This window comes from Nipponia nippon, unplaced genomic scaffold (assembly GCF_047370975.1).
Source record: "Nipponia nippon isolate SJK-2023a ecotype South Korea unplaced genomic scaffold, ASM4737097v1 scaffold_4, whole genome shotgun sequence".
In the NCBI taxonomy this organism is placed as follows: Eukaryota; Metazoa; Chordata; class Aves; order Pelecaniformes; family Threskiornithidae; genus Nipponia; species Nipponia nippon.
Window position 1 is genome coordinate 1272498 of NW_028262358.1, and position 25284 is coordinate 1297781.

A 25284-nucleotide genomic window follows, 5' to 3' on the forward strand; every position below is an offset into this window, starting at 1 on the left:
TTACGGTTTTATATCATTGATTATTTCAGATAAAGCATTCAGTGAATCTGCTTAATTCATCCTCAAATACTTGGAGTGCCAGTGCGTGGAATAACCGGGAGGAAAAAAATCGCAGAGCGACTGTGGAGAAAGGGAAGCAAAGTTTCAACATCATCTTTTACATGTATTTCTAAGGGTCGGCCTTTCATTCAGGAGTGAAATCACGTCGTTCTTATTGATATAAAGCTTCTGTCAAAGCTGAAGCGTAGCATTGGGTTAAAAGCACACAGCGTTTTGAGGTGCTTGTTGAGCTCTGAGCTGGCACAGGCGATTCCTTATCCCCTTCCTGGGTCTTTTGATTTAGGGTAGTAACTCAGGAACAGTGGTTTTTAGGTATTTGTTAGAATAACGTTAACAGAACTATTTAAATCTTAATAGTAGGCTTACTGAGCTGGAGATTCAAAAGCTAGGAAATAGGAAAGGTTTGGTTCCGAGGATCATCTTTTTCTGTAGAATCGAAGGCAGGGGTTTGGGTGCCCGTGGTGGATCGTGTTCCCTGTTCTCCCGCGAGGTGGGGGAAACGACTCTGCTTCCCTCGGGCCTTGTCTGCCTTATTTGTAAACTCCTTGGGGCAGGGGCTTCATGTGGCTTTTTACCTGATGCAGGATCAAGTCCACGAAGCGCTTGTTTTACACGGCTCCTAATAACAGTCTCCGTGAATCTGTGTGTTTTGTAGCTCTCCATTTGGCGGTTTCTTGAAAATATTTTATCAAAACTGTTTTGACAGAAAATTGTATTGGGATGCGAGTCTAACTTTTGGTTTGTTGAAATGAGCGTGGACTAAAATTTGAGTTTATAGCTCTACGGGACGAGAAAGAGTATCTCTGGTGCTGTGAATATTATTCTCGTCTCTCTCTTTCGTGCTTAATATGGCTTCCTTACTATTAATATAAATTTTGTTCTATTTGTACGCTATTTTTTAATTTATTTTTTTTTCTGAGCGAGATTTCTAGTGTCCCGTGTATAAAAGGCTGTAAGTCTACTGTACCTGAGCACGTACAGAGAAAAGAGAGCTCGGCTAACTTCTGGGAAGCAGAAAGAAATTCTTCAGATGCAAAATGCATGCGTACGTAGTTGTTAGGAACGCAGTGAAACTCAATAGATTGCAGGGGGGTGTTGCTCAGAGCGTCTTCAGAGTTCACAGAAATATTGTTTGTTCTGGGTCAAATGTTATTTTAAAAAACCCTCAGTTCTTTTGGGAACTTTGGAGCAGCTTAAAACGTTACTTGGAAACGCGACATAACCTAAAGGGTAGTGGAAGTGGCGAAGTTCTTGTGAGGCTACGTGTGGGCATTCAAAATTTAGAGGCTGTAAGTCTATTTTGAGTGATGGATTTTTTTAAACAAGAAAACACTTTGAGGAAGTTTTATGGTTTCTTAGGCTTACAGATTGAGAACATGATTACGCAGTTTCTTATGCTTTGGTCAGTTAAGCATTTGGGATTTTATCCGAGTCTCGTTTAAAAGTCTTATCTCAAAAGCCTGTTCGAGGAGGTGTTTGTTTAGGATTGCAGTTAACTTTTACTTAATCTTACCTTTCTCTTATTGCCTGATTAGGAGGGAGGGATAATTTCTTAATTCTACATGCATTCATGAGAACATTTCTTTTGATCTTCCTCTGTTTGCTCTGTCCCTATTACAGGTTCTAATAGTCTCTAGTGTTTCAGGTAAAAGTACAGTCGAGATTTAAACTCAAATTAACTTCAGAGAAATCTCCGTGTGTGACTGGCAGCATGGTTTTAGATATGACCGCTTGGGGTGACGCTTTTTGAAACCTGCGCTCCTGGCCAGACTTTTCACAATGCTCCTTTGAAAGTCTGGGCTCTTAAGCTCAAGCACCTTAAGTGCTTAAATCTGAAGCGAAGCACTCTCGAAAGCCTGGACGTGACTTTTGGCCGCTGAAATCTTTGAGTTTTGTTAGCTTCCGTGCAAATAGCTAATGTGCAATGTTGTTAACAGCTTTTTGCAGAGAGAAGAAAGATGGAAAGTAATGCGGTTTTACTGGAATCCAAGTCCTCTCCTATCAACCTCCTGAATGAAATGCATCAGCTGCGTCTCCTGGGCCACCTCTGCGACGTGACCGTCAGCGTGGAGTATCAAGGTGTCAGGGCAGAGTTTGTTGCTCACAAGGCGGTATTGGCAGCAACGAGCAAATTTTTCAAGGAGGTGTTCCTTAATGAGAAGGGCATGGACGGCCCAAGGACCAACGTGTTCTTGAATGAGGTCCAGGTTGCTGATTTTGCTTCGTTTCTTGAGTTTGTCTATACTGCCAAGGTAGAAGTGGAAGAAGACAGAGTGCAGCGTATGCTAGAAATAGCCGAAAAGCTGAAGTGCTTGGACCTCTCGGAAACCTGCTTTCAATTAAAGAAGCAGATGCTTGAATCGGTGCTGCTGGAGTTGCAAAACTTCTCAGAATCGCAGAACTCTGAGGAAGAGAGCGCTACCCAGCCGAGCGTTTTGCTCGAGTCCAAAGCAGCTGCTGTGGCAGAAGCTGACCAGGCAGACTGTCCGCTGGACCCTCCGGATTCCCCAGCAGACAGGCCCAGCAACGGAATGTCTCCTGAGATGCCGGCTACCAAATCAAAAGAGAAAATGGACAAAAAGAAGGAAACGATGAAGCCTCCTTATGCCAAAATCAGAAGGGCAAGCGGGAGGCTGGCTGGGAGGAAGGTATTTGTGGAAATCCCGAAGAAGAAATACACAAGGCGGCTGAGAGAGCAGCAGAAGAACGCAGAGGTTGCTGTTGAAGAAAACAAACATCCTCAAGATCAGGATACGTGTGACATGGAGAGAGGGGAGGAGCAAGCGGAGAACGACATCAAACCTGAAAGCGAAGAATGCGATGGCAACTTTGAATTGGAAGAAAACCTGAAAAAATCTGAGGAGGATAAAAAGAAACGAGGCAGTAACTTCAAGTGCAGCACATGTGAGAAGGAATTCCTGTATGAGAAAAGCTTCCTCAAGCACATAAAGCACAGCCACGGCATTGCAGCCGAAATCATTTATCGGTGTGAAACCTGCAGTCAGACCTTTGCCAACCGGTGCAACCTAAAAAGCCATCAGCGCCATGTCCACAGCAGCGAGCGCCACTTCCCTTGTGAGCTCTGCGGTAAGAAGTTCAAGAGGAAGAAGGACGTCAAGAGGCACATTCTCCAGGTTCATGAGGGTGGTGGGGAGCGTCATCAGTGCCAACAGTGTGGAAAGGGGTTGAGCTCCAAAACTGCCTTGAGGCTCCATGAAAGGACGCATACAGGCGACAAGCCTTATGGGTGCACAGAGTGTGAGGCTAAATTTTCTCAGCCTTCTGCACTTAAAACACACATGAGGTATGAACAGACTTAACTGGCCTTGTTAGATTCTGGGGGGAGAAGCAGAATCCCCCAGAACACACCTTGAGCCTTCAAGTGAAGTGGGGATGTAAAACGTAACTGGCTGGAAAGTTTCCGTATTTCCTTTTTTCCTTAGCTCCCCCCCCCCCCCCCGCTTTTCAGGTTAAGGGAGTTGCTGTAATCTTCTTTAAGCCAAAGTAGAGGTGCATGGGCCGAGGCCTGCCGCTGCTGAAGCGCACAGTTAACTTTTCTCGTGGGAGCAGACCTATTAAGAGTCGATGGGATGTTTTACGTGAGAAAAGCAACCCCCGTGCCAAATTATTTGTAGGATTAGGGCTATAATTATTTCACCTAATTTGGTGCCTCTTTATATTCAATAGAAGAATGTTATGCAATAAGGGTGAAAATGTTCTGAAAAGATCTGGCCGTGTATTAAATTCAGGAACGCCAGATTTGGGTGCTAAGCTAAAACAACTGATAATGTGACTAGAAACAGGCTGACACGTCACCGTCTGGAGGCGAGCGAAGCGCTGCAGGCACCCACACGGAGCTGATGAAATCACTTGTAGCGCTTCTATTGCAGTGAGACTCAAAGGTGGAGGTGCAAGCGCGTGGCCTTGAAAGCTCACGGGAGAGACGTGTTTATCAAGGCAAAAATTCTAGCTATTAAAGGCTTTAGCCTGCTCTTATCAGTCTCCCAAAGCAGTCATCTGCACCCAAAGTTCAGATTATAGCCGGGGAGTAAGCGTGGAGAGGGAGGTGTAGAAGAAATATCCCAAAATACTGCTGCTCAGATCCAAAAAGAGAATGCAGTAGTGTCAGCAGATTCCTAGGCGGCATTTCCTGCAAGGCAGAAGGGTTCATTAAGCGCTGCTTTGTTTCGCTGCCCCTTTTGAAGCCGGTGGGTTTACTCCTGGTGGTAGAAAGCCTGTCCAGAAGCATAACTTTTGCTAGCGTGCTCCTGTGATGTTATTGCTGATGCAGCTGTACGGCATCTCTCTTTCGTCGTGAGTCCTTTCCTAACCGCAAGTAACTGCTTGGTGCTGCTTTAAAAATGAGGTTTGGGCATAAGTGGAGTTTCTCCTCCGTTGTGTACCACTGTGACTATTCAATAAGCTTGTCGAATGCTGGAAACTCAGTGTTGTCCTAACTTGTGTGCAGTCTGCGGTGAGGATTTCTCATCTTTTTGTATGTATTTTTACATCCGTGCTCTTCCTGTTGATCTGTGTCACCCTGAAAGCTGACCTCTGCTGGCTGCGTGCCTGCAGCACTGTTCAAGAGAGTCCTGAAGCGTGCATGGGCTCAAAAATTTAAGCTGGGGTAAAATGGCGCAGCAGCAATTCTGTAAACTGCCCTTCTGTGCGCACAGCCTGCCTCGGGAGATGACACCACGAGTTTGGGGTGACAGCAAGGAAAATGACTGTATAAAAGTGGCGTCTTTATTCCGCTCCTCGGGTGCCACTTGCTCCGGAGCAGGCAGTGACTCTCTACGTGATGGCCCTGGGAGAGCAGCGTGCCAGGGGAATATTCCACGTTCTGCGTGGAGTATTTCATTAACAGTGGCAATATAAAGATACCTGCTTTACTTCAGATCCCAAAAGCCGGTTACGTTTTTTCTTTCAGTCTGTCTATCTGAATACAAGTTTTCTAAACTTTACTCAATTTTTACCTTTAAAAATTTGTTTTTACCTAAAGAAATTTCTGGATCTGGGCCTTGATCATGCAGCACATGCGAGATCGAGCAATAAAAGCAGCGCTGCAGAAACCACGATGTGGAATTTGGGCCAGCTGACGGTATTTTTAAGAGAGTCTAAAATCTTGCAGAGGCATACAGTCACTCTTCGGAGAGCAGCCACAAAGTAAAGACAACTTGCATTGTGCTGCAAAGGAAAGAGATTTGCCTTAGTGCTTTAATGCTGCTTTCTCATTTCAGAATCCATACTGGTGAAAAACCTTTTGTCTGTGATGAATGTGGTGCCAGGTTCACTCAGAATCACATGCTTATATATCACAAACGATGTCACACAGGTAAGGCTTTCTTTTGCAATGCATTACCTGTAGGAGGAGGAGGCCTGCTGTGAAACCAGGAGATCTTATTTGCATTCAGAAAATGCTTTTTTGTTGTTGGGGTTTTTTTTTTAATATAAAAATCAGATATTCTCATTCCTAGACACGATTTTACTGGGAAGGGTTCCTGTAGGTAGATAGGCAGACAGCAGGGAAAGTAAAAGGAGCTGACTAAAGAGAAGATGAGTTCCCATCTGGCTTGGGATCCAGCGTCTGAGTGTGGACTGAGGCTGCTTGGGATAGCGTTCAATATCCAAAGATCTGTCATCGATACAAAGTCTAGTTGAATTCTTAAGAGAAAAATGATTTCTCTGTAAATGGGGAACAGTTAGCCCGAGGAACACAAACCAGCTGTCTTGGCTTGTTCTGATCTTTCTACCAGCACGTGTCCTTCTCCCGGGTACCCCTCGTGGTGTAAACTGGTGTTTTGAATTGACAGCTCGCGCTACCCGCGATTGCCAGTGGTACTTCTGCCTCTCCTAATTGACCTGTCTGAGAACGGCCTGCCTTCTGCCCGTGACTTGTAACTGGATGCGGAGAGCAGAAAACACTAAATTACAATGAAATATAATTCCAAGAACGCTTTTCGAGACGCACATAACTGAAGTTGGCTTGCAGGGGGAGGCCTTTCATCAGAGGCCTGCAGCGTTGTGTTGATGACGAGAGTAAGCCGGACAGCTCCAGCGATGGCGGGAAGACGGCTAGCTGCCGATCTCCCCAGGCCTTTCACGCGCTGCGTAGCGCTGTTAGCGTGGTTGCCCTTGCGCTTGGACGGGTTTGTGCAGATTTCTCGCAGGAAAGCTCTCTGCCTTAGGCAGAGATCGCTGCTCTCGCTGCGGCCCGTTCGGACCCTTTTGCGAGGCTGGCGTGCGGTTCGTTTGTATCTAATAGCGTTCGGTTTTTGCCCGTGGTGTTTAATGGCGTTCTCAGACGCTATGTTGGTTTAAGTCTCGTTTTCCCCCTTGCTGTAGGGGAAAGGCCTTTTATGTGTGAAACGTGCGGGAAGAGCTTTGCCTCGAAGGAGTACTTGAAACACCACAACAGAATCCATACTGGATCCAAACCGTTCAAATGTGAAGTTTGCTTCAGAACCTTTGCGCAGAGGAACTCGCTTTACCAGCACATAAAAGTTCACACAGGTAGGAGGTGCTCTTTTCGCTTGAAACAAACCACCACGATTTAAAGACGTAGACCTCACAGTTGCCTAATTCAGAGAAGGAATTTCTCAGCTGGGGTTTCCCAACACTTTAATTCCTACCCTGCCTGCACGCTTTGATTCTGGATGCAGCCTGTTCTTTCCTCCGCTTCCCTTCTCCCAGTAGTACTCCCTGTGCTGCTTACTGAGTTACAGCGACTCTCTGAAATGCTTCCAAGAGCTACGCAGATGTTGTTCATGCCGCTGCCGGGGTGACCAAAGGGCTATGTTCTAGCTCTGAGCAAAGCACTGCGGAGTGCTGATCTCGTGCTTGCCCTCCTTTCCCGTTTGCAGTCTCTCCTGCTTGGATTTGCGCTTCGGCGTCTGTTTTATTCCCACCCGCTCCCCTGGTTTTTGAGTAGAAAGCGGCGGCCGTAGGTACGGTAACGCTGACTTTGGGATGGTGCTGTCGGTGTCACCTGGGCTTCGTGTCGGTGTGGAAGGACGAGAGAACCGTCGCTCTCGCTCGTTGCAACCTTAGCATTTCTCGCCATTTTACATTCTCTTACCCTGCCTCTTTAGAGGGACAGCGCTCTGCTGTCTTCCCACTGCTAGCTCTCAATTTCCTCCCTCCCGTGGAATCTTAGACATGCTCGCTCTCTTAAGTTTTCTTATCTGCTCTCTTAAAGCCCGCGTTATTCAGCACTACATCAGGTTGCCAATACTCGTGTTGCTTTCACCATGCAATAAACACCACCCTTTCTTAGCCAGCGCCGCCCTGCGGGAAGCGTCCTTGCCAATATTCCCTGCTAACAGAATTCCTGTGTGGCTGCCGTGCCTTGCTCTTTCTTCACTTCCCGCATCTGTGTGCCTAGTGTGGCGTTACCCGAGGGGGGAGCAGGGGACCTCGGCACGGCAGTGCTGAGCTGAACGGTTTTTCCCTGTTCTGGAACGTCCTCTCTTTTTCTGTGACGCCACTTGGGTCTGTCAGCAAGTTTTTGGGTATCCCTTTTTCTGCCTTAGCCAAGGAAGGAGTAAACGCGTGGTTGTTTCAAAAAGCGCTTAATACAGCGACTGCAGCGAGACAGCTTGTGGTGTGTTTGGAGAGAACCTGGCGGGCACGAGCAGCTGTGGTGCTTGTGCTCACAGAACCTGCCTTGTAGATAGGACAGCTTGCGTTCTGGGACAGGACTTTAGTTGCTAATGGAAAATACGCGTAAAAAACGTGGAGGCTTCAGTGGTGGCACAGATTTACCGGGGCTGTGGGTCTACCCTGGCTCTGTGAGTATCTGCTTGCTTCAGATCCGTCAAAATTTACCCCGCTGTGAGAATTCTGAAAACATCTTGCTTTGTTTTCTGAAGATGCTTGTGCGTGCCTCATGGTTTCATGAAGTACGGGGGTTGCTTGGGGATCCCCAGCGCGCAGCGCTCGCGATACCCCGACGTCACCGCTTCAGTGCTGTGCTCTGCTTGCAGGCGAGCGACCCTACTGCTGCGACCAGTGCGGTAAGCAGTTCACGCAGCTGAACGCGCTGCAGCGGCACCATCGAATACACACCGGCGAGAAGCCGTTCATGTGCAATGCCTGCGGGCGAACTTTCACCGACAAGTCCACCCTCCGACGGCACACATCGGTAAGAACCTGCCACCCCACTACCTTGTAGCCCTTCTCCGTGGCCGCGTACTGACCCGTCAGCTTCGTCAGGCCTGGAGGGGAATTCGTGTCCAGTTTTTGTCGGGTTTAGGATGTCGCTCGCTCTCTGACACGGCATTACAAACTCAAATGGTTTGTGTTCAGTCCCGAGGCTGCGGTGGAGCCGTTGTGAATCCGTCGTGGCATAGCCCACAGCGGTCACGCCTGAGGACGGCTCAGTCACAGATTTGTTGTGTGACCTCTGAGCGTGTTCCCCCCGCAACTGGCAAGGGAGAGGAGAATTCCCCTTTATGGAAACGGGAAGCTCACCAGGGACACGGATCAGCGCGTGGATGTACGCTGGCCTAGTTTGGGGATATTATGTGGGATGAAAAGAGAGACCTTTGCTACCGGGGTTAGGTATGGGTTGGGTCCAAGCTTTTGCCTCCCGGACAGTCACCATGTGTTCAACCTCCTGGGTTTTGGTTATGTCTTTTCAGATACACGATAAAAACACACCCTGGAAGTCCTTCCTTGTCATTGTTGAAGGAGCATCTAAGAACGATGAAGGTCACAAAACAGAGCTTCCCGACGAAGAGTATGATGTGTCCCCTAAAATACCGGAGAAGCTGCTGTCTTTCCCTGAAAACGGCCACTATCAAAGCTTGACGGCTGTCCCGGGGAGCGTGACTGCGCTGCACGACAGCGGTTCTGCCGCGGGAACAGACTGTAAGTCAGACGGGACGCCGGGACCCCAGGAGGCCCTCATTGCTACCACTTTAAGCGAGCTGACAGTGCTACACACGCAGACTGACTCCATTCAGCCGCAGCTTCATGCTCTGGTGAATATGGACTAATTCGGTATTTACAAATCCAGTTTAAGCTGCACCCTTTGTACAGTCCTTTGACTTTGCCAGTAACCTACCGAGGGAACCAGGGGAAGCAGGGCTAGAGGTGAAAGACATGCACTGGATTTCCAGAATTTCCTCCAAAAATTCATTCTCCGCCTCCAAGGCGTACAGCTCCGTCTCCTGGAGGCAGGGCAGAGTAACCCCACAGCGGGGAAGCGTATTCCCTGCGAACGGAAGGGCGCAGTTCAGCCTGTGCGCTCTAGCTGGCCCGCAGTGAAAGTCAGGACCTGCGTTCAGGGGGGTTGTAAGGAAGGTGCGAGTTCCGTTTCCACTCGGGTCGGTGACACGCGTACAATCAAGAGAAATGATGTTGTCTTTCTCAGCCTAGTAGCTTAACGAAAGTCATTGTGTTTTCCCTAGTGGAAATTCATACATACAATAAGTTTTACTAAATTGCTTTTCAGGAAATGTTGGTTTCTCTCTGCTTTTGCCAAAGATCCGAACAGTGAGCCAGCTCGCTCCTTGGGAGCAAGCTTGGGAAAGACATAGAGTTTCATTCCAGGAGTTTCGGTTCTCTAGTTGCAAAATGGGCGCCGAGGGCTGCGTCCGTGCAGGCGGTGGTGGTATTTTTACACCTCGGTGCAGCCGGGCGCAGTCTGGCGCTCACAGCCAGCCAGTCTGCGTCTTCGAACCGCTCCAGCTTGCGCGTAGCTTGGCAATGGAGACCAAAACGCCTCTTGTAAAACGAGAAGCAGCACCTCGGCTCTGCTGGAGGAGCTGGGGTAGCAAGGCAGCTTGCTGGCGTTGTATCTAAGCTCTTTGTCTAAGCCGCGCTCTTCTCTCCACCGGCGCTTCGACATCGCTGTTGTTCACAGCTGCAGACCTGCTTTTACATTAATACTTGGTGGGAAAAGTCAAAGACCGTTGGGCTGTCGGGCTGCTCCAGGTAATTCACCAGCGCCAGAGCTCCAGAGGTACATTCGGGTACAAACGGGAGGCAGTCGGGGTTCCTATGACCAATGGGATAAAAAGATGCAAGTAAGTGAAAAACGTACGGGACTGTTGCAGGGCTTTCGGCCTTTATTTCCCAGAGCGTGAATGCTTTGTCTGTGAGGCCGTCCTGGAATCCGAACGGCAGTTTTAGCCCAGTGTCTGTTTATCTGTCCCCGCTGAGGTGTTAAGAGCAGGCCTCAAGAACGTAAGTGATGAATAAAAACTTAAGAGTTCAAGGGCTTTTCCTGATGAGCATCTGCTGCTGAGTTTCCGCAGAACAACCCCGGCACCGCGCCTTTTCTGGTCCGTTCGAAGTAAGGAAACGTGACAAAGCGTCCCGAGGACGGCTTCCGTTCGGCCCGCGCTCCGAAACCACGGCTTCACCCGGCCGGCTCCGCCACCCGCCGGTTTGGGTCCCAGCGCCACCCCTCGCTGCCAGAACGCTCTTTCCTTCACGTCTCCTCCCCTTGGCCAGTGGCTGGGAAAGCCGGGAGCTTCTGTCCAGGGTAAGCGTTTTCTGCCTTTCCTGAAGCGCCAACGCTGGAGCTGAACTGGAACGAGAAAGGGACTTTGGGGAATTGTCCCCGTGCAGGGCAGGAGCCTTTGCGGCGGCTCTTGGTTTGGGGAGCAGCTGGGAGCCAACAGCCGCTGGCTGGTACGGCTGACGCTTCCCACGCAGGATCAGAGTCCCAGTGGCACCGTGTAAAAATCCGGAGCTTTTCCCATTTCTCATTTGCTTTTCTGTTTATTTTAATACTAACGTAGTATTTCCACAGAAACTTTCTCAGCTGAAGCTGTGAGAAAAGCTTTCTGACAGATTGCGTTAGCGTGAAGGGAAGCACAACCGAGCCTTGTTAGGGCCCGGCCTAAGGCTTCGGGCTTGGCAGAGCAATAAAGATACCCAGACCCTGGCACAGAGCTATTTTTGAACCTTGAAGGGACGCCTGATGTGTTACCATGGAATCAGAGCTTAATCTATAGAAAGGGAATTTTTTTAAAGAGAACATTTCCAAGAGGTTATATTTGAAATATTTATTCAAGCACGATGTTCCTGTTGAAGCTTGGTATCCCCAGTGACCGATGTAAAGCGTTTGTAGATATATTTAAAGCCTGAGCGTTAGCGCCTGTAGCCAGGGGAACTTTGGTACTCCGCGAATGTACGGAAGCGAGTTACTCGTACGAGCTGTTCTTATTAAAACGTTGAACTCTTACGCCTGAGCCTCCCCGTGGCTTGACGACGGTGCCAAAGGGTCCCGCACCCTCCCCGCAACGCAGACCCGCGTCGCTGTGGATGCGCTGAGGCTGAGGTGAGTCCTAACGCGGCTCCGAAGCCTTCGGGTGCCGCTCTTCTTCCTCAGGCCCCGACAGCGCAGCGCGGGGAGAGCCTGGGCTCGACCTCCCCTTTCCCCAATCTTACCCTTAGCCAGGCGTTAAGAACCAGGCCTGGAAGAACAGGGAATGTGACGCTTCGGGACATTCCCATTTCCGACAGGCTGTACAACAAGCCCTGTAAAATGCTCGGCCAGCGCTGCCCGCGAGGAGCGTTCCCCCCCGGATGCTCCCTGACAGGGCACCACGCTGCCGGCAGGGAAGCGCTGGGCGCACGGGCTCTTCCCATCCCGCCCTGCAGCCTCGCCTCGGGCTCCGGCCTTAGCCTGCCTCTTGCTTTGGCCGGGAAAGAAGGTCTCTCACCACTAACGTTCATGATTTTCACTTTATTAAGGTACAGATTCACACAAAACATTATATTCTTGCTAAGGCCATTTCATTAGTAAGTGTTCATAGTACAGAGTTGTGTACGGGGGCGGGGGGGGAGTACAGCAGAGTGGCAGATGTCACTTGGAAAGGGTCCCACCAACGCGCCGGGGGACGACGTTCACTCCAGAGCGCGGTAACAGACCCCACGGCCCCGGGGTGCGGTATTCCGGTCCGCCAGCTCCGTACGCATCTTGGCGCAAGCACGCCCAATCCCGACAACCGGAAAAGTGAACCAGAAAAGGCAAAAACCACTCGCCTGGGTTCCGCGAGGAAAAGTAAACCCCGCAGCCCGCGCCTCGGCGCCCGAGGGGCTGCGTTCGAGTCAAGGCAAACCCCTCAACACGCCGGGTCTCGGCTCACTAGGGAAACAGGTAAATTCAACAGAAACGGCTCCAACCCCATCCTTTTACCGCAGGGGAGTTCAGCGGCGGTGGCGTCTTTGGGCCCTCTTGTCCAACACGAGAGCAGATCGGCAGCTAATCCGGCGTTAGCCGTAAGACCGCCTACCTACCACGCCAGCTGCGGCCTAAGCCCGGTGTTTTCTCTGCCCGGCGGAGGTGGCACAAGCGCGCGAAGGACTCTGGCACGGGAACGGGACGCCCTCGGAAAACGTCAGTCCTCCTCCTGATGAGCGGAGGGCTGCGCCCGTCTCCAGAGACGGACCGGGAGCGCGCGCTAAAGGGAACGTCAAGTATTTCTGCCCCAAATTTGCGGAGAGACAAGGTGAGGGTCTCGGCTCCAGTGCCGGTTTTGTGGCGGACAGAGGTTGATGGGGAGCAGTGGCCTTAAGGAGAAACTGAAGTTGCTTGGAGGAACGAGCGTTGTCCCTCCAGGCTTTCGTAATGCACTCCCCTTGCCGGGTCTGCACCGCTCACGGGTCTTTTCTGTCAAGCTGGGCTGCACGGAGCGCTCTACAGAAAACAAGTGAGCAGTGAGAGCAGCCAGGGAAAAAAAAAATTAATTTGGCGCGTACCAGGGGTGGTTTTGGGTTTTCTTTTCCGTAAGTCAGCGGTAAAGTACCACGGCAACGGAACTAAACCCCTCAGACCAATAAGCCAAACCGCGTTCTACTCCACGATGTAGCTGGAAGATCTCAATATACACACACGAACTAGCAGGCAGCTGAATCAGCTCCAGCTAAACAAAGCGCTGCACGGAAGAGCCTGGGCTGCAGACATTTTAAAACCCATTTCTAAAATGAGTGCAGGAATTTTTTACACGTGTCTACACCTTTTCAAAGCGAGCTCGCTTCGCCCGGACAACGCAAACAAGGTTTCTGCGTTCCAGCGAGTCTCAGGCAACGCCTTCGCGCGTCACGAGGGGCTGGCAGCTTCGCCAACAGCACGGAGGTCGGAAGCGAAGGGCTGTTACCCAAAGACCTGGGGCAGAGACAGCAGCGGGAGTTCACGTAAATAAAAAGGTAGAAAAACAGATTATTACTGGGGTCGGGTCATCTCGGGGGGAGGGGGGGTGCGTGCGCCACAAAATAAAGTGGAAAAATAGATCCAAGAAAATAGAGAAGATCCTTACGTTTTATATTTAGATCTGAAATACAAAATACGCCACAACTCGGCCTGCTCGCGAGGGCTGGCACCGGTCGCGGCAGTCCTGGCCCCCTCCGCATTCTGCACCCGTACGTGCGCGCGTGTATCCGTACAGGAGGTACGCGCAGGCGTGCGCGCTGTCTGCGAGTCTCAAAGCCTTTCCCCAGCACCATTAGAAAAGCTCAACCGTTAAAAACCAAACCACCGCGGTCCAAGTGTATCTGCCAGAGGTCCCTTCACAAACAGAAAACAGTGACGATACAGCAACAGCTCAGAAGCAATTATTGGTACTGTACTGGCGCGGACAAAATATTTACATGCTGGAATCAACGGTACTGAGCCTTAAGACAGAACAGCAGGAAAAAACAGCAGCTGTAAGGGCTCACAGCGAACAAAACCAAGAAAGGATTGCTGCCAGAAGCGCTGCTTTCGCCTCCGAAAGGGCTGAGCATCGCCTCGCCTCACCTCTACCCGTGTTGTCACGACAAAGAGCGGGATACTAAAGAAACACACAAGTCACGGGGTTTGTAAGCGACAAAACAAAGCTGGGTGTTGTATCGCGCGTCCCGGAGCGGTCCTTGGCTGTAACGCGAGCAGATGGCTCGGCCTGCGTGCCCTTCACTTCAGGTCCCCGTCCCCTTCTCCTTGGATTGACTTTTTGATGCGAAGCAACATGGTTGTAAGCCACTGGTCCAGCCGCGATATGGAATCGAATTCTTTGACCTATGGGGGAAAACACACGCAGAGTTTAAGCGAAGGTACTCGAAAGCCAATGAGGCTGCTGCAAAAGCAGCGCTCGGCAGCTCCTGAAGTGTGGTCTTTGAAAACTTGTAGTCTTCCCAGAGGAATGAAATAAACGTAAGGTAACAAACGAAAAGGTAAGAGAAACACCTAACGTAACACAAACACCTAACTAACACAAACACCTAACGTAACACAAACACACACCTAACGTAACACAAACACACACCTAACGTAACACAAACGTAACACAAACACCTAACGTAACACAAACACCTAACGTAACACAAACACCTAACGTAACACGCACACACACCTAACGTAACACGCACACACACCTAACGTAACACGCACACACACCTAACGTAACACGCACACACCTACCTAACGTAACACGCACACCTAACACACACACCTAACACACACACCTACCTAACGTAACATGCACACCTAACACACACACCTAACTAACACACACACCTAACTAACTAACACACACACCTAACTAACACACACACCTAATGTAACAGAAACACGTAACTAACAGAAACGCCTAACGTAACACAAAATAAAGCAGCTCTATCCAAAACCGCAGAGCGCGCTTTAAGCCGCTGTCGAACGCGGAAAGGGGCTGGAGCGCAGGCGGGCCGGAGCTTCCCGTGCTCTGGAAGAGGACCCCGGCAGGGACGTGCTCCCTGGCAGGACGGGCAAGCAGCGAGGCGCCCGCTGTTCCGCTCGCAGCTGGGGCACGCGCTTACGCGGCCTTGAACAGCGCACGCGCCCCAAAAAGATAGGGGAGCGACCCGCCGACCGCACGCACCTTAGCGAACGGGTGACTACTTACTGCCTCGGTGTACGCCTCGCAGTTCTGCTCCTCGTGGGCTTCCAGCAGTTTCTAGAACACCGTTAAAAATGAGAAAATACTCCGTTACCGCGCGTTCCCGCGGGCGTCTCATCCCTGGGGACCGCGGGGCACCCACGCATCCAGCAGCGGCACCTTCGCAACCTCCCCAAACCACCCGCCGCAAACACAAAAATACTTGGGGGTTTTTTTAAGTTAGCTGGAAGAACGATCTCTCTGCTGCAGCTCCTTCCGCAAGTCTGGTACAAACCCGGTGCAAAGCGAGTCTGGCGTCCTCTGAAACGTTTGCATAAACGACCAAAGCTCCGGCCAGGTGAAAAAGCGCCAAGCCGAGGGCGGTTTGTGTTTGCGAGCGTGACTGTTCTTTTAATACCGGCCTCACTCACTTTCAATAGCTTGCACTCCCGTGAATCTGTGAACGCTGGGAACATCTCTTCGTATTTCTCAAGCGCAAGCTGAAAGAGAAGACAACCCTTAGGCTCGTTTTTTCACACAAAGCTACTTGCTTTTTATTTCCGTTTTTGCTTCCCGGTCGTAAAACCGCAGAGAGCGCTCGGGAAAGGTCACTGCGAATCCAATCCGACACGACGGCGCTTCGGGCCGTGCGACAGCCGCGCCGATCCCACGGCGCGCCAGAACGCGTCTCAGCCGGCAAAGGCGGATTAAGAGGGAGGCAGGCGGCTTGGGACAACCGCTCCGAGCCCACTCACCTTCGCGTTCAGCTCGTCCACGATGAAGTGGCACAGAGCGGCTTTGAAGAAATACTCTTTCGCGCTGTACTTGAGCAAAGGGTTATCCATCGTGTTTGTTCCGACCTAGGCACAAACAAATGTTATTAGAGTTGGGAAAGGAAACCGCATCGTTAAGAACTGAATTAAAAACAGGGCAGCTGATTAAAATTACGCACGGCACCATCATGTGAATAAAGACAACGGAAAACATGGCAGCGTCTGTACCAAGAGCTGCTGGGAAGCCGGACGGATTTTTAACTAATCCCAAGCGAGGTCAGCAACCCGCCGGCAGCCGCTGCAGCAGGGCAGGGGTCCCGCACCGGCACCTCGACACGGCCTGTCCCACGCGGGAAGGGGAAGGCGAGCCCACTCGGCGAAAACCCGCGCCAACATTAACCCTTCAGAAGCACAAAAGCCAGTCCTGCCAGGTCAATACCTGGTACAAAAGCAGGGCAATCATCAGGCTTACAAATCTGGGGGGAAATTTTCTGCCAAATGTATTTGTAAATACGATCCAAAGTGTAATTATAGCTTTCCTTCCCCCAGCCTTTCTCTAGAAACAACAGAATTCAGGGGAATAAAATGCCTTTGGTTAAGTTAGAGCAGCTCTCAAAAGCGAAGGAGCAAACCACGTCTCGTAAAGGCATAATCAACCCCGAAATAAGTAAGGTGAGGCACTTCCAGGCCGCGGCAGTTCTGTGAGGCCGAGGCACTGACCTGCTTTTCATTTCCAAGACATTTTCGGCTCAGGATTTTCTCTAATTTCCATCTCTCATCCAATCCGCAGCACCATTTAAACAAGAAAACCGTTCACCCCCGACTGGACCCAAAACATCCCCCATGTAGCAGAGTCCTTAAAAACTTAGCTGCGGGTAACTCCGCCCGACAGCAGAAAACTCGTCGCGTCCCCGCCGCCGCGATTGCCCCCGAGGGACGCGCTGGCCGGCACCGCGCGGGCGCTGGCAGCCAGGCCGCCCCAGCCCCCTCGGAGGAGCGCGCGTCCTCACCTGCTCGTAGATCTCTATCGCCTTCTGGTACTGCTCCAGCTGCGCGGCGTAGGCAGCCACCTTCAGCAGACACTTGTTGGCTGAGCTGCAATCAATTAAAGTAAGTAAGTGTGTCCTGAAGGGAGAAAAAAGAAATCCATTCCCTGGTACCTCCAAGCACTACCTGTACTACTTAGCGTGCGTAAAAGTGGGACCCAAAAGCTGCCAATTAGGGGAATTTTCTTTTTAACAACCAAAATTAAAGCACGTAGAAAAGCAGGGAGACCTTCAGCTCGCGCAGACCTGGTGTCAGACACCGTGCAATCCCTCTGTGCTTCCTCTGCACCCAAAGCAGGCACCCCAAACCAGACAAGCCTGCGCGCAGGATGAGAACCTTCACCAAAAATCTAAGTAGGACCTGGCCCCCCCCCCCCCCAAGGACACTTTGGAAGAGGCTGGCCGGCGAGGCGTGCAAGCGCGTGGGCCGTCTAGGACAAATCCCCGTCTCCAGCCCCTCCCCGTCGCGACTCTTGCACGAAGGCCACTTGCCTGTTGGACTCCTCTCCTTTGTAATAGTCTGCAGCCTGCTCGTAGTGTGCAATCGCCTGGGGACAGAAACGCCACGCCTGAGCGCCGCTTCTGAAGCGCAGGTTTTGGTCAGCCCAGCGCACGGCGACCGCATTCACCAAAGCTTCCCCACGCTGCGCAGCGCGGGGCTTCTGGGCCCTGCCGCCCACCCCCCCGTGCGCTCAAACGCGAGGCTGCCCTTGGAAATTTGACCGTGAACTTGTTCAGGGTCCCGAAATCCCAAAATCCCGTGCAGGTTTAACACAGGTGACGCTATGCTTGAGGTAACGACTGCGAACGCTTGTCGTCACAGCGCGACAAGGCTTCTGCCAGGTTTGCCGCAATAAAGTGGTTAACAGAGCAGCCCTGAGGTAGCAGGGCTCGATTTAAGCGGGGCTGCACGCAGAGAGGCAACACTGAAGCCGTTAACAGGGAGAGATGGGATCCAGTGAAGTGGAGCTGAGGAAGCAAACGATTGTCTAGAAAATAACATCTCGAAACTGTACATTTTTGTTCTGCAAACTTCAAGCAGAAGATTTGCAGCCAGTTTTGCTGCTGCAGGATTCCTGCTCGGGGACCTCGGTTACGGGAACGAGAGAGGGTCGGTGCTGAAGTGGGAAGTAAAAGTAGCAGCAGCTTCCTTTGCGTGCGTCGGAAAAGAGCTACAAAACTGCCCCTGCAACTTTTCCAAAGCCCTTTTCAGCTGTGAAACACCCCTTCGGTCGCGAAGGTTTCTCAGCTGGGCGTCTCCGCCAGCCCTGCCGAGCTGCTGCTCAGCAGAGGGGCACGCAACGAGCCAGGATTGCCCCGCGGGACACCCGCGCTGCGGAAATCCCGCTCGCCCTGCTAACGCTAACTCCGCACCTGCATAAAGCAGCCCGGTGCCGGACGGGAGACGGGTTTTATCTGCCGCGCTGCTCTGGCCGGGGAAGGAAATGCAGCCGCCGCAGCACCGGCAGAGCGGCACCGGCGGCGCCCGGCATCCTTACCTTTTCAATGTCTACCAGCTCGGCCTCGTAGATCTCCGCAATGGTGATGTGGTGCTTGGCAGCGATGGTGAATCGCCCCTAGGGAAGGCAGAGGGTGCACGTGAGGCGGGGGCTCCCCCTCCGCCCGGCACGCACAGCGTTTCCCGAGCTGCATCTCTTACATCGGTCCGCGAGCTGCCAGCGCAGCTTCTTACCATGTCGGTGTAGATATCGATAGCTGCATTTAAGCAGTTGATGGCCTCTGCAGCATGAGTGTTCGGGAAAAACGATAAAGTCAGCCAGCACGTCAGACTTCCCAGCCCAAAACCTCCCCGCCCCCTCCAAAAACCAGATCTGGGTAACACTTCTCTTCATCAGACCACAAACCAGCTTCTTCAATAAATACCTGCTCACACGTGTACGTCTGGAACAACAGGCATGGCATTCTCCAGCCCTAAGACCTACAGATGTAACGTCCCTTGCATTTTTGCACCTGCAGACCTAATCCCCGCTCACCCAGGCCGAACGCCCCCATCCCACCGACAGCCTGCCGGTTCGCCCGGGCAAAAATCCCGACGCTGGAAGGTAACCGTGAAAAATTAGGATGGGCAAAATACAAACGATTTGTACCCCGGGTTTGTCAGGCTGCATCCTCCAACAGAGCCAAATTCAACATGCCCATCTCATAAACACGCAGAGGCTGCCATTTTCTAGGAAATCTGGGTGTTTTACAGTTACGGAACAGGAGGATCAGCCCCGAGTTAGGCTTCTGCAGCCCCTGGCAGAGGAAGCGGGGTGGGACTGCTGGGTTGGCTGGTTTGGGGCAAGGGGAATCAGAGGTCTTCCAGGAAACCACAACCCTGCTCTTTACAGCCAGATTTAAAGAATCCAGATCCTTTATCCTCACCCCATCAAAGGCCGGGCCGTTTTCCTCCCGCCTCGCCTCTGCCCCCGGGGAAACCCCTGGGAGGGGGCTGGGGCCAAGGGCAGGGATCCCACTGCGATCCAGACCTGCCTGAAGCATTCCTTAAGATCTGCGAAGCCAAGCTAAACCAGGAAAGGAGCTGCCAAGGGGCAAACCAACGCTCGGCAGCATACCGAACCTCAGCGAAGGCTTTGGCACAGCCAGAGCACCAGAGACCACCTAGAGATGACACCCCTACGCGTGCCGGCCCACGCGGCAGACCAAGACGGCGCCGACTATCTCGCGTCCTCTGACGGGCCGCTTTGGAGAAGCAGAAGTGCCGGAGGTATTACGGCTTTCGAGCAGTTTGCAGCACGGAGCCGCAGCCCCGCGGAGCCGGTGACTACCGAAAGCCTCGGCGCGCCACCTCCTCTGCCACTAAGCAGCTTTGCAAGAAACGACCCCGGATTTCGCTCCCCTTACCTTGCGGGTCTGCTTTTTTGTAGGCGTTCCCGGCGTCCACGAAGCTGGTGGCCGAGTCGTGTTTGCTCTGCAGCTGCATGTGCAGCTTGGCCGCCTGACAAAACGCGTTTCCTGCGGCTGGGAGAGAAGCACACACCGACCCCGTGAACCCCTCCGGCCCAGCAACGAGTGGGACCGCCGCAAAACGGCAAAGCAGGCGTCGCTTCCCGGCACCCAGAGAGGCCGGGAGATGCAACGAGCCCAAATCCTTTGTGGCCGGGCACTGCGCGTCTGCCGGGGGCTGAGCCATCCCCACAGGGCGCAGGACCTCGAAATCCATCGGATTTGAGGTCCGACCCAAGGTATTTCCTTGCTGAAGGGCGAACCCAGGGCAGCGCCCCTTGAGCAGGCGTCCCTGCAGAATGACGAGCTTGCACTTAGAAATGGGAAACTGCACCCCGGCTAATTTAACATCAGGAACATTCAGGTCACCCCCCCTTTGACCACCCTCCCAAAATTTAAACGACAGCAGGGCCAAGCAGAGCAGAGGAACTGCATCGCCACAGGGACCATCCCCATGGAAACAGCCTGGGATGTAAAACTCGGCGGCGAACGTTTGCAGGAAGATGTCAGTCGGTGTCAGCCGCCCTCTGTGCAGCCCCCCCACCGGCGGGGGCTGTACTCACCGCTCCAGTTTTTGGCGATCTTGAACATGTTGGCAGCCCTGGTGTACATCTCGCAGGCTTCCTCCACCCTGGTGTTGCCCCTGAAACGCAGCCAGAGAGCCCCTGAGACCGCGCCGGAACAAAACGCTGCCCCCCAAACGGGGGCCGAGAGCCGCAGTAGGGCTTGGGGTGGTGCAGCCCCGGGCTTGACGAGGCTGATCACCCTGATTTTAAAACGCAGGGTGAGCATCATGCTGCTCAGAGAGAGGAGAGCTGGATCTGGGGGGCCAGCAGCCCCCCGCCCTCCCCAGACCCTCTCCCGGGGGGGGCCAGCTCCTTACCAGGGCCCGGTGCAGGCAGGGAGAGCTTCAATTAGCACCTAACGGGATCCCCCCGAGCCCCACTGCCACAGGGAGCGGGCAGAGCTGGCGGGCACCGAATAACCAAGCCCTCGCGAGAAAGGGGAGGCAGAGTTGTTCATTGCATAAAGCAGGGACAGAAAAGCAACCCGCTCCTGATGTGGCAACCGAGGGGCCTGGCACGTGGCTAAAGAGTTCGGGGGCTGGAGCGAGCCCCCGTCTGCTCTTTGACTCGGGCCCCTCTTTTTTTGGGCAGGAGCAGCTGGCTCGTACAGACACGCAGCAAAAACACCTGCAAAAAGCAAACTCTAGTAGGCAACCAACTACTGCGTCAGTGAGGGAACATAAAGCAAAGCAAGAATTAAAGAGATGCCAGACAACTTGCTGCCTGCAGAACAAATAAACCTCGCCAGGCCAGGCCCCCCCCGACGCGCCGGTGGGTTCTCTCCTCTGCCTTCTCTGGTAGGGAACGCGAGCCAGAGAACCACTCGGGTCTGACCCATGGGGTTTCGTAGCCTCACTCGGCTCCCCGAACCCCATGATTAATTTATCTTGAGAAAGACGTTAAGTATTTTTGTTAATGAAACGCAGATTTCTTCACAGACTGACTCCTGCAAGCTCGTCACTGCCCTCCGTAGCGCACAGCCCCCAGAAAGGGCCGGAGCTGACAACATTTATTATTGCCGTTGTTTTTTCCCTTCCTCCTCCTGGCAGCCGACCGCGTTTCATCGCTAAGTACAGGCGGGTTTGTTTGGGACCGCTCTGTCTTGCTCTTGAAAGCCGCCTTTCGCGTGAGCTAAAGCCAAAGGAGGCGGCGCGAGGTAACGCTACACCCTGCGCGGCGTCCAAAACCGGGCGGTTTTCAGCCTTTTAGTCTCCAAAAAAAAAAAAAAACAAACAAACAAACAAAAAAAAGCAAAGCACTTGTGCAAGCTAATAGAGATCTTCAGGAAAAAGCCTGGCTCTCAATAACGCTTTTGGCCGGGCACCCGGCGGCCTGGCACCCCCCTTCACCGGGAGGATGCCAAGAGCAAAGTCACCCACCACCTCTTCGTCCATTTTAAAAGCAATTCTTCTTGCGCCTATTTTTAGCCCAGGAAAATAAGAAATTTGCCTCTCGAAATCTCTGCCGGTTCGCTCCAAGGATTTTCAGCAATTTGCTGCCCGGATTACGCCCCTGGAGCGCGCCCTGCCCGATTAATCTGCCAGAGGCTGGGGAGGAATTTATTTTTAAAACTTCTGCTTTTGGGGCTGCGGGCACTAGATTTTTCCAGGCTGTTATTTAGAAACACCAGGGCCTCTGTGAGAGCGTCGCTCCGCAAATGCTCTTTTCTTAAAAATATATTAAAACACGGCAAGATTGAGGCGGCCAAAACTGCCAGTTTTTCAAAACCCTTCCGGGCACAGCTCTCGCACCCCCGGGAATATCTGCTTTTGAATAAAAAGACCCAGCAAAAAGGAAGCTTTGCCATTTTGGGGGGTATCGCCCCCCCCGGCCACCCCGTCCCTCCGGAGGGCCTCTGTGCCGCGAGGGGACCGCGGCTGGGCACAAAATCATCCGTATACCCCCGAGCCTGGCCCGAACCCGCCGGGACGCTGCCCGGGACGCGGGGGTGGCCAGCCCTCGCCAGGGCGAACCCCGGTGACGCCGTGACCGCGAGCGGATTACCAGCGGGATAAAGCTGGGATGAGCAAGCGCAGCTGCCGTGCAGCCGGGCCCGGGGACCCCCCCCCGCCGTGGCCTGAACGCGGCGGGGGGCACGGGCAGGCGCCCCGGGCTGCAGAGGCCGAGCGGGCTCATCACACCGCTGCGCCCACCGGAGAGGGGGGCTGCTGGAGCACCCCCTGCTACGCTACGGGGGGGCGGCGTCTCACCCCCCCATCCCCTCGCACGAAGGGAGACCCTCACCCACGCTGGAGCGGGGGGCACAGCACCCGGGCGGGGGGGCAGGAGCTGGGGCTGCCCCTCTGCAGGCACCCAGCTCCCTTCGCACACCTGCACACCCCCTTTTTGCACACCCGCACCCCCCTTTTTTTGCCACCCCTCCCTTCACACACCTGCACCCCCCCTTTTTGCAACCCCTCCCTTCACACCCCTTGCAAGCCCCCTATTTTGCACACCGTGCTCCCCCCTCCTTTTGCAACTCCTACCTTTGCACACCAGCACCCCCCTTTTTGCAACCCCTCCTTTTGCACACCTGCACACCCCCATTTTGCAACCTCACCCTTCGCACACCTGCGGCCCTCCTTTTCCAACCCCTCCCTTCGCACACCTGCACGCCCTCATTCTGCAACCTCACCCTTCGCGCACCTGCACCCCTCCTTTTGCACCACCTCCCTTCGCACACCTTGCAAGCCCCCCATTTTGCACACCCATGACCCCCTCTCGCAACCCCTCCCTTCACGCGCCTGCCCACCCCCTTTTTGCAACCCCTTCTTTTGCCCACCTGCACCCCCTTTTTGCACTCCCTCCCTCCACGCACCTTGCAAGCCCCCCATTTTGCCCACCTGCACCCCCTTTTTGCAACTCCTCCCTTCCCACACCTTGCAAGCCCCCCATTTTGCACACCGTGCCCCCCTTATTTGCACTCCCTCCCTTCACACACCTTGCAAGCCCCCCATTTTGCCCACCTGCACCCCCTTTTTGCAACCCCTCCCTTCCCACACCTTGCAAGCCCCTCATTTTGCATACCTGCACCCCCTTTTTGCACCCCCTCCCTTGCCACACCTTGCAAGCCCCCATTTTGCCCACCAGCACCCCCCTTTTTGCACTCCCTCCCCTCCATGCACCTTGCAAGCCCCTCATTTTGCATACCTGCACCCCCTTATTTGCACTCCCTCCCTTCGCACACCTTGCAAGCCCCCCATTTTGCCCACCTGCACCCCCTTTTTGCAACCCCTCCCTTCCCACACCTTGCAAGCCCCCATTTTGCCCACCAGCACCCCCTTTTGCACTCCCTCCCCTCCATGCACCTTGCAAGCCCCTCATTTTGCATACCTGCACCCCCTTTTTGCAACCCCTCCCTTCCCACACCTTGCAATCCCCCATTTTGCCCACCAGCACCCCCCTTTTTGCACTCCCTCCCCTCCATGCACCTTGCAAGCCCCTCATTTTGCATACCTGCACCCCCTTATTTGCACTCCCTCCCTTCGCACACCTTGCAAGCCCCCCATTTTGCCCACCTGCACCCCCTTTTTGCAACCCCTCCCTTCCCACACCTTGCAAGCCCCCATTTTGCCCACCAGCACCCCCCTTTTTGCACTCCCTCCCTCCATGCACCTTGCAAGCCCCCCATTTTGCACACCGTGCCCCCCCTTTTGCAACCCCTCCCTCGGCACACCTTGCAACCCCCCTTTTTGCACCCCCGCAGCCCCCCGCCCCGCTCACCCGAAGAGCCCCCGCAGGAAGGAGTGGGAGCCCTTCACCCGCTTCTCCGCCTCCGCCATCAGCTGCACGGCCTCCCGCTCCTTGCCCGTGCTGTCCATCGCGCCCGGCCTCCGCCGTCCTTCCTCCTCCTCCTCCTCCTCCTCCTCCTCCTCCTCCGCTGCACCGGCGGGCGCGTGCACGGGGAGGGCGGCGGCGGGCGCGGGGGCGGGGCCTGCGCATGACGCAGGCGGCACGGCGCAGGCCGCGCGCTGCGGGTTGCACATCGCACGAGCCGTGTTGCGGGATGGGCGGTGCGGGGTGCGCCTTGCGCAACGCACGCTGCGCAAGTCGGTGCGCGGTGCACGATTCATGCCGCAAGATGCATGTTGCACGTCGCGCGATTCACATTGAACAGTTCACGTTGCACAATTCACGTTGCGTGATGCATGCTGCGTGTTGCACGATTCATGGTGCACGACGCACGATTCATGTCGTGCGACGCATGTCGCACACTGCACAATTCATGTTGCAAGACGCATATTGCGCAGTTCATGTTACAGGCACAATTCACGTTGCACGATGCACAATTCACGTTGCACGATGCATGTTGCAAGTTGCACAATTCCTGTTGCACATTGCACGATTCGTTCTGCAAGATGCATGTTACACATTGCACGATTCACGTTGCACGATGCACGATTCACGTTGCACGATTCACGTTGCGCGATGCACGATTCACGTTGCACGATTCACGTTGCACGATGCACGATTCACGTTGCACGATGCACGATTCACGTTGCACGATGCATGTTACGCATTGCACAATTCACGTTGCACGATGCACGATTCACGTTGCACGATGCATGTTACGCATTGCACAATTCACGTTGCACGATGCACGATTCACGTTGCACGATGCATGTTACGCATTGCACGATTCACGTTGCACGATGCATGTTACGCATTGCACAATTCACGTTGCACGATGCACGATTCACATTGCACGATGCACGATTCACGTTGCACGATGCATGTTACGCATTGCACAATTCACGTTGCACGATGCACGATTCACATTGCACGATGCATGTTACGCATTGCACAATTCACGTTGCACGATTCACATTGCACGATGCATGTTGCACACTGCACAATTCATGTTGCAAGACGCATGCTGCACACTGCACGATTCACGTTGCAAGATGCATGCTGCACATTGCACAATTCACGCTGCACGATGACGCACGTTGCACAGACCCCCCCAGCCCACGCCGCCCCAGCTTCCCGACCCGCGCAGGATGCCCACGCCGGAGGGGAGGAGGCA

The 25284-nt window shown here is 53.5% G+C and overlaps 3 protein-coding genes across 5 annotated transcripts in view; 2 read left to right on the top strand and 1 right to left on the bottom strand.

Annotated features, from left to right (window-relative positions):
* LOC104022459 (uncharacterized) overlaps positions 1-2129 on the top strand; it is a 50962-nt gene extending 48833 nt beyond the window's left edge. The window contains exon 9 of the mRNA XM_087775309.1: positions 1998-2129. Coding sequence (XP_087631435.1) covers positions 1998-2029 — 32 coding nt within the window. The 3' untranslated portion in view covers positions 2030-2129. The remainder of the gene's footprint in view (positions 1-1997) is intronic.
* Positions 2019-12356, top strand: GZF1 (GDNF inducible zinc finger protein 1). Of its 3 annotated transcripts, XM_087775311.1 has the most exons (8): positions 2019-3364; positions 5301-5395; positions 6406-6573; positions 8046-8203; positions 8703-9044; positions 9929-10552; positions 11266-11353; positions 12220-12356. In XM_087775311.1, exons 1-6 carry the CDS (start codon positions 2019-2021, stop codon positions 10001-10003), a joined length of 2184 nt encoding a protein of 727 aa, XP_087631437.1. In that variant the 3' UTR covers positions 10004-10552; positions 11266-11353; positions 12220-12356. The 3 variants fall into 3 exon arrangements, with proteins under 3 accessions (XP_087631437.1, XP_009474394.2, XP_087631438.1); XM_009476119.2 differs by having other exon boundaries at positions 9929-11353; XM_087775312.1 differs by having other exon boundaries at positions 8703-11353.
* On the bottom strand, positions 11742-24830 carry LOC104022460 (beta-soluble NSF attachment protein). The gene is made up of 11 exons (XM_087775313.1): positions 23982-24830; positions 20256-20335; positions 19591-19707; positions 18419-18465; positions 18225-18302; positions 17218-17273; positions 16690-16774; positions 15662-15766; positions 15338-15406; positions 14934-14984; positions 11742-14071 (listed from the first exon to the last, which is right to left on the bottom strand). The coding sequence occupies exons 1-11, from the start codon at positions 24329-24331 to the stop codon at positions 13967-13969; spliced, it is 1143 nt and encodes a 380-aa protein (XP_087631439.1). The 5' UTR covers positions 24332-24830; the 3' UTR covers positions 11742-13966.
* Positions 24831-25284: the final 454 nt, after the last annotated feature.

Coding starts and splice junctions, on each gene's coding strand:
- GZF1 (XM_009476119.2), top strand. CDS start 2,019: ATGGAAAGTAATGCGGTTTTACTGGAATCCAAGTCCTCTCCTATCAAC. Junction 3,365..5,300: donor GCACTTAAAACACACATGAG/GTATGAACAGAC, acceptor TTCTCATTTCAG/AATCCATACTGGTGAAAAAC. Junction 6,574..8,045: donor GCACATAAAAGTTCACACAG/GTAGGAGGTGCT, acceptor CTCTGCTTGCAG/GCGAGCGACCCTACTGCTGC.
- LOC104022460 (XM_087775313.1), bottom strand. CDS start 24,331: ATGAATCGTGCACCGCGCACCGACTTGCGCAGCGTGCGTTGCGCAAGG. Junction 20,336..23,981: donor TTCCTGCGGGGGCTCTTCGG/GTGAGCGGGGCG, acceptor GCTGCGTTTCAG/GGGCAACACCAGGGTGGAGG. Junction 16,775..17,217: donor AAAGGAGAGGAGTCCAACAG/GCAAGTGGCCTT, acceptor AATTGATTGCAG/CTCAGCCAACAAGTGTCTGC.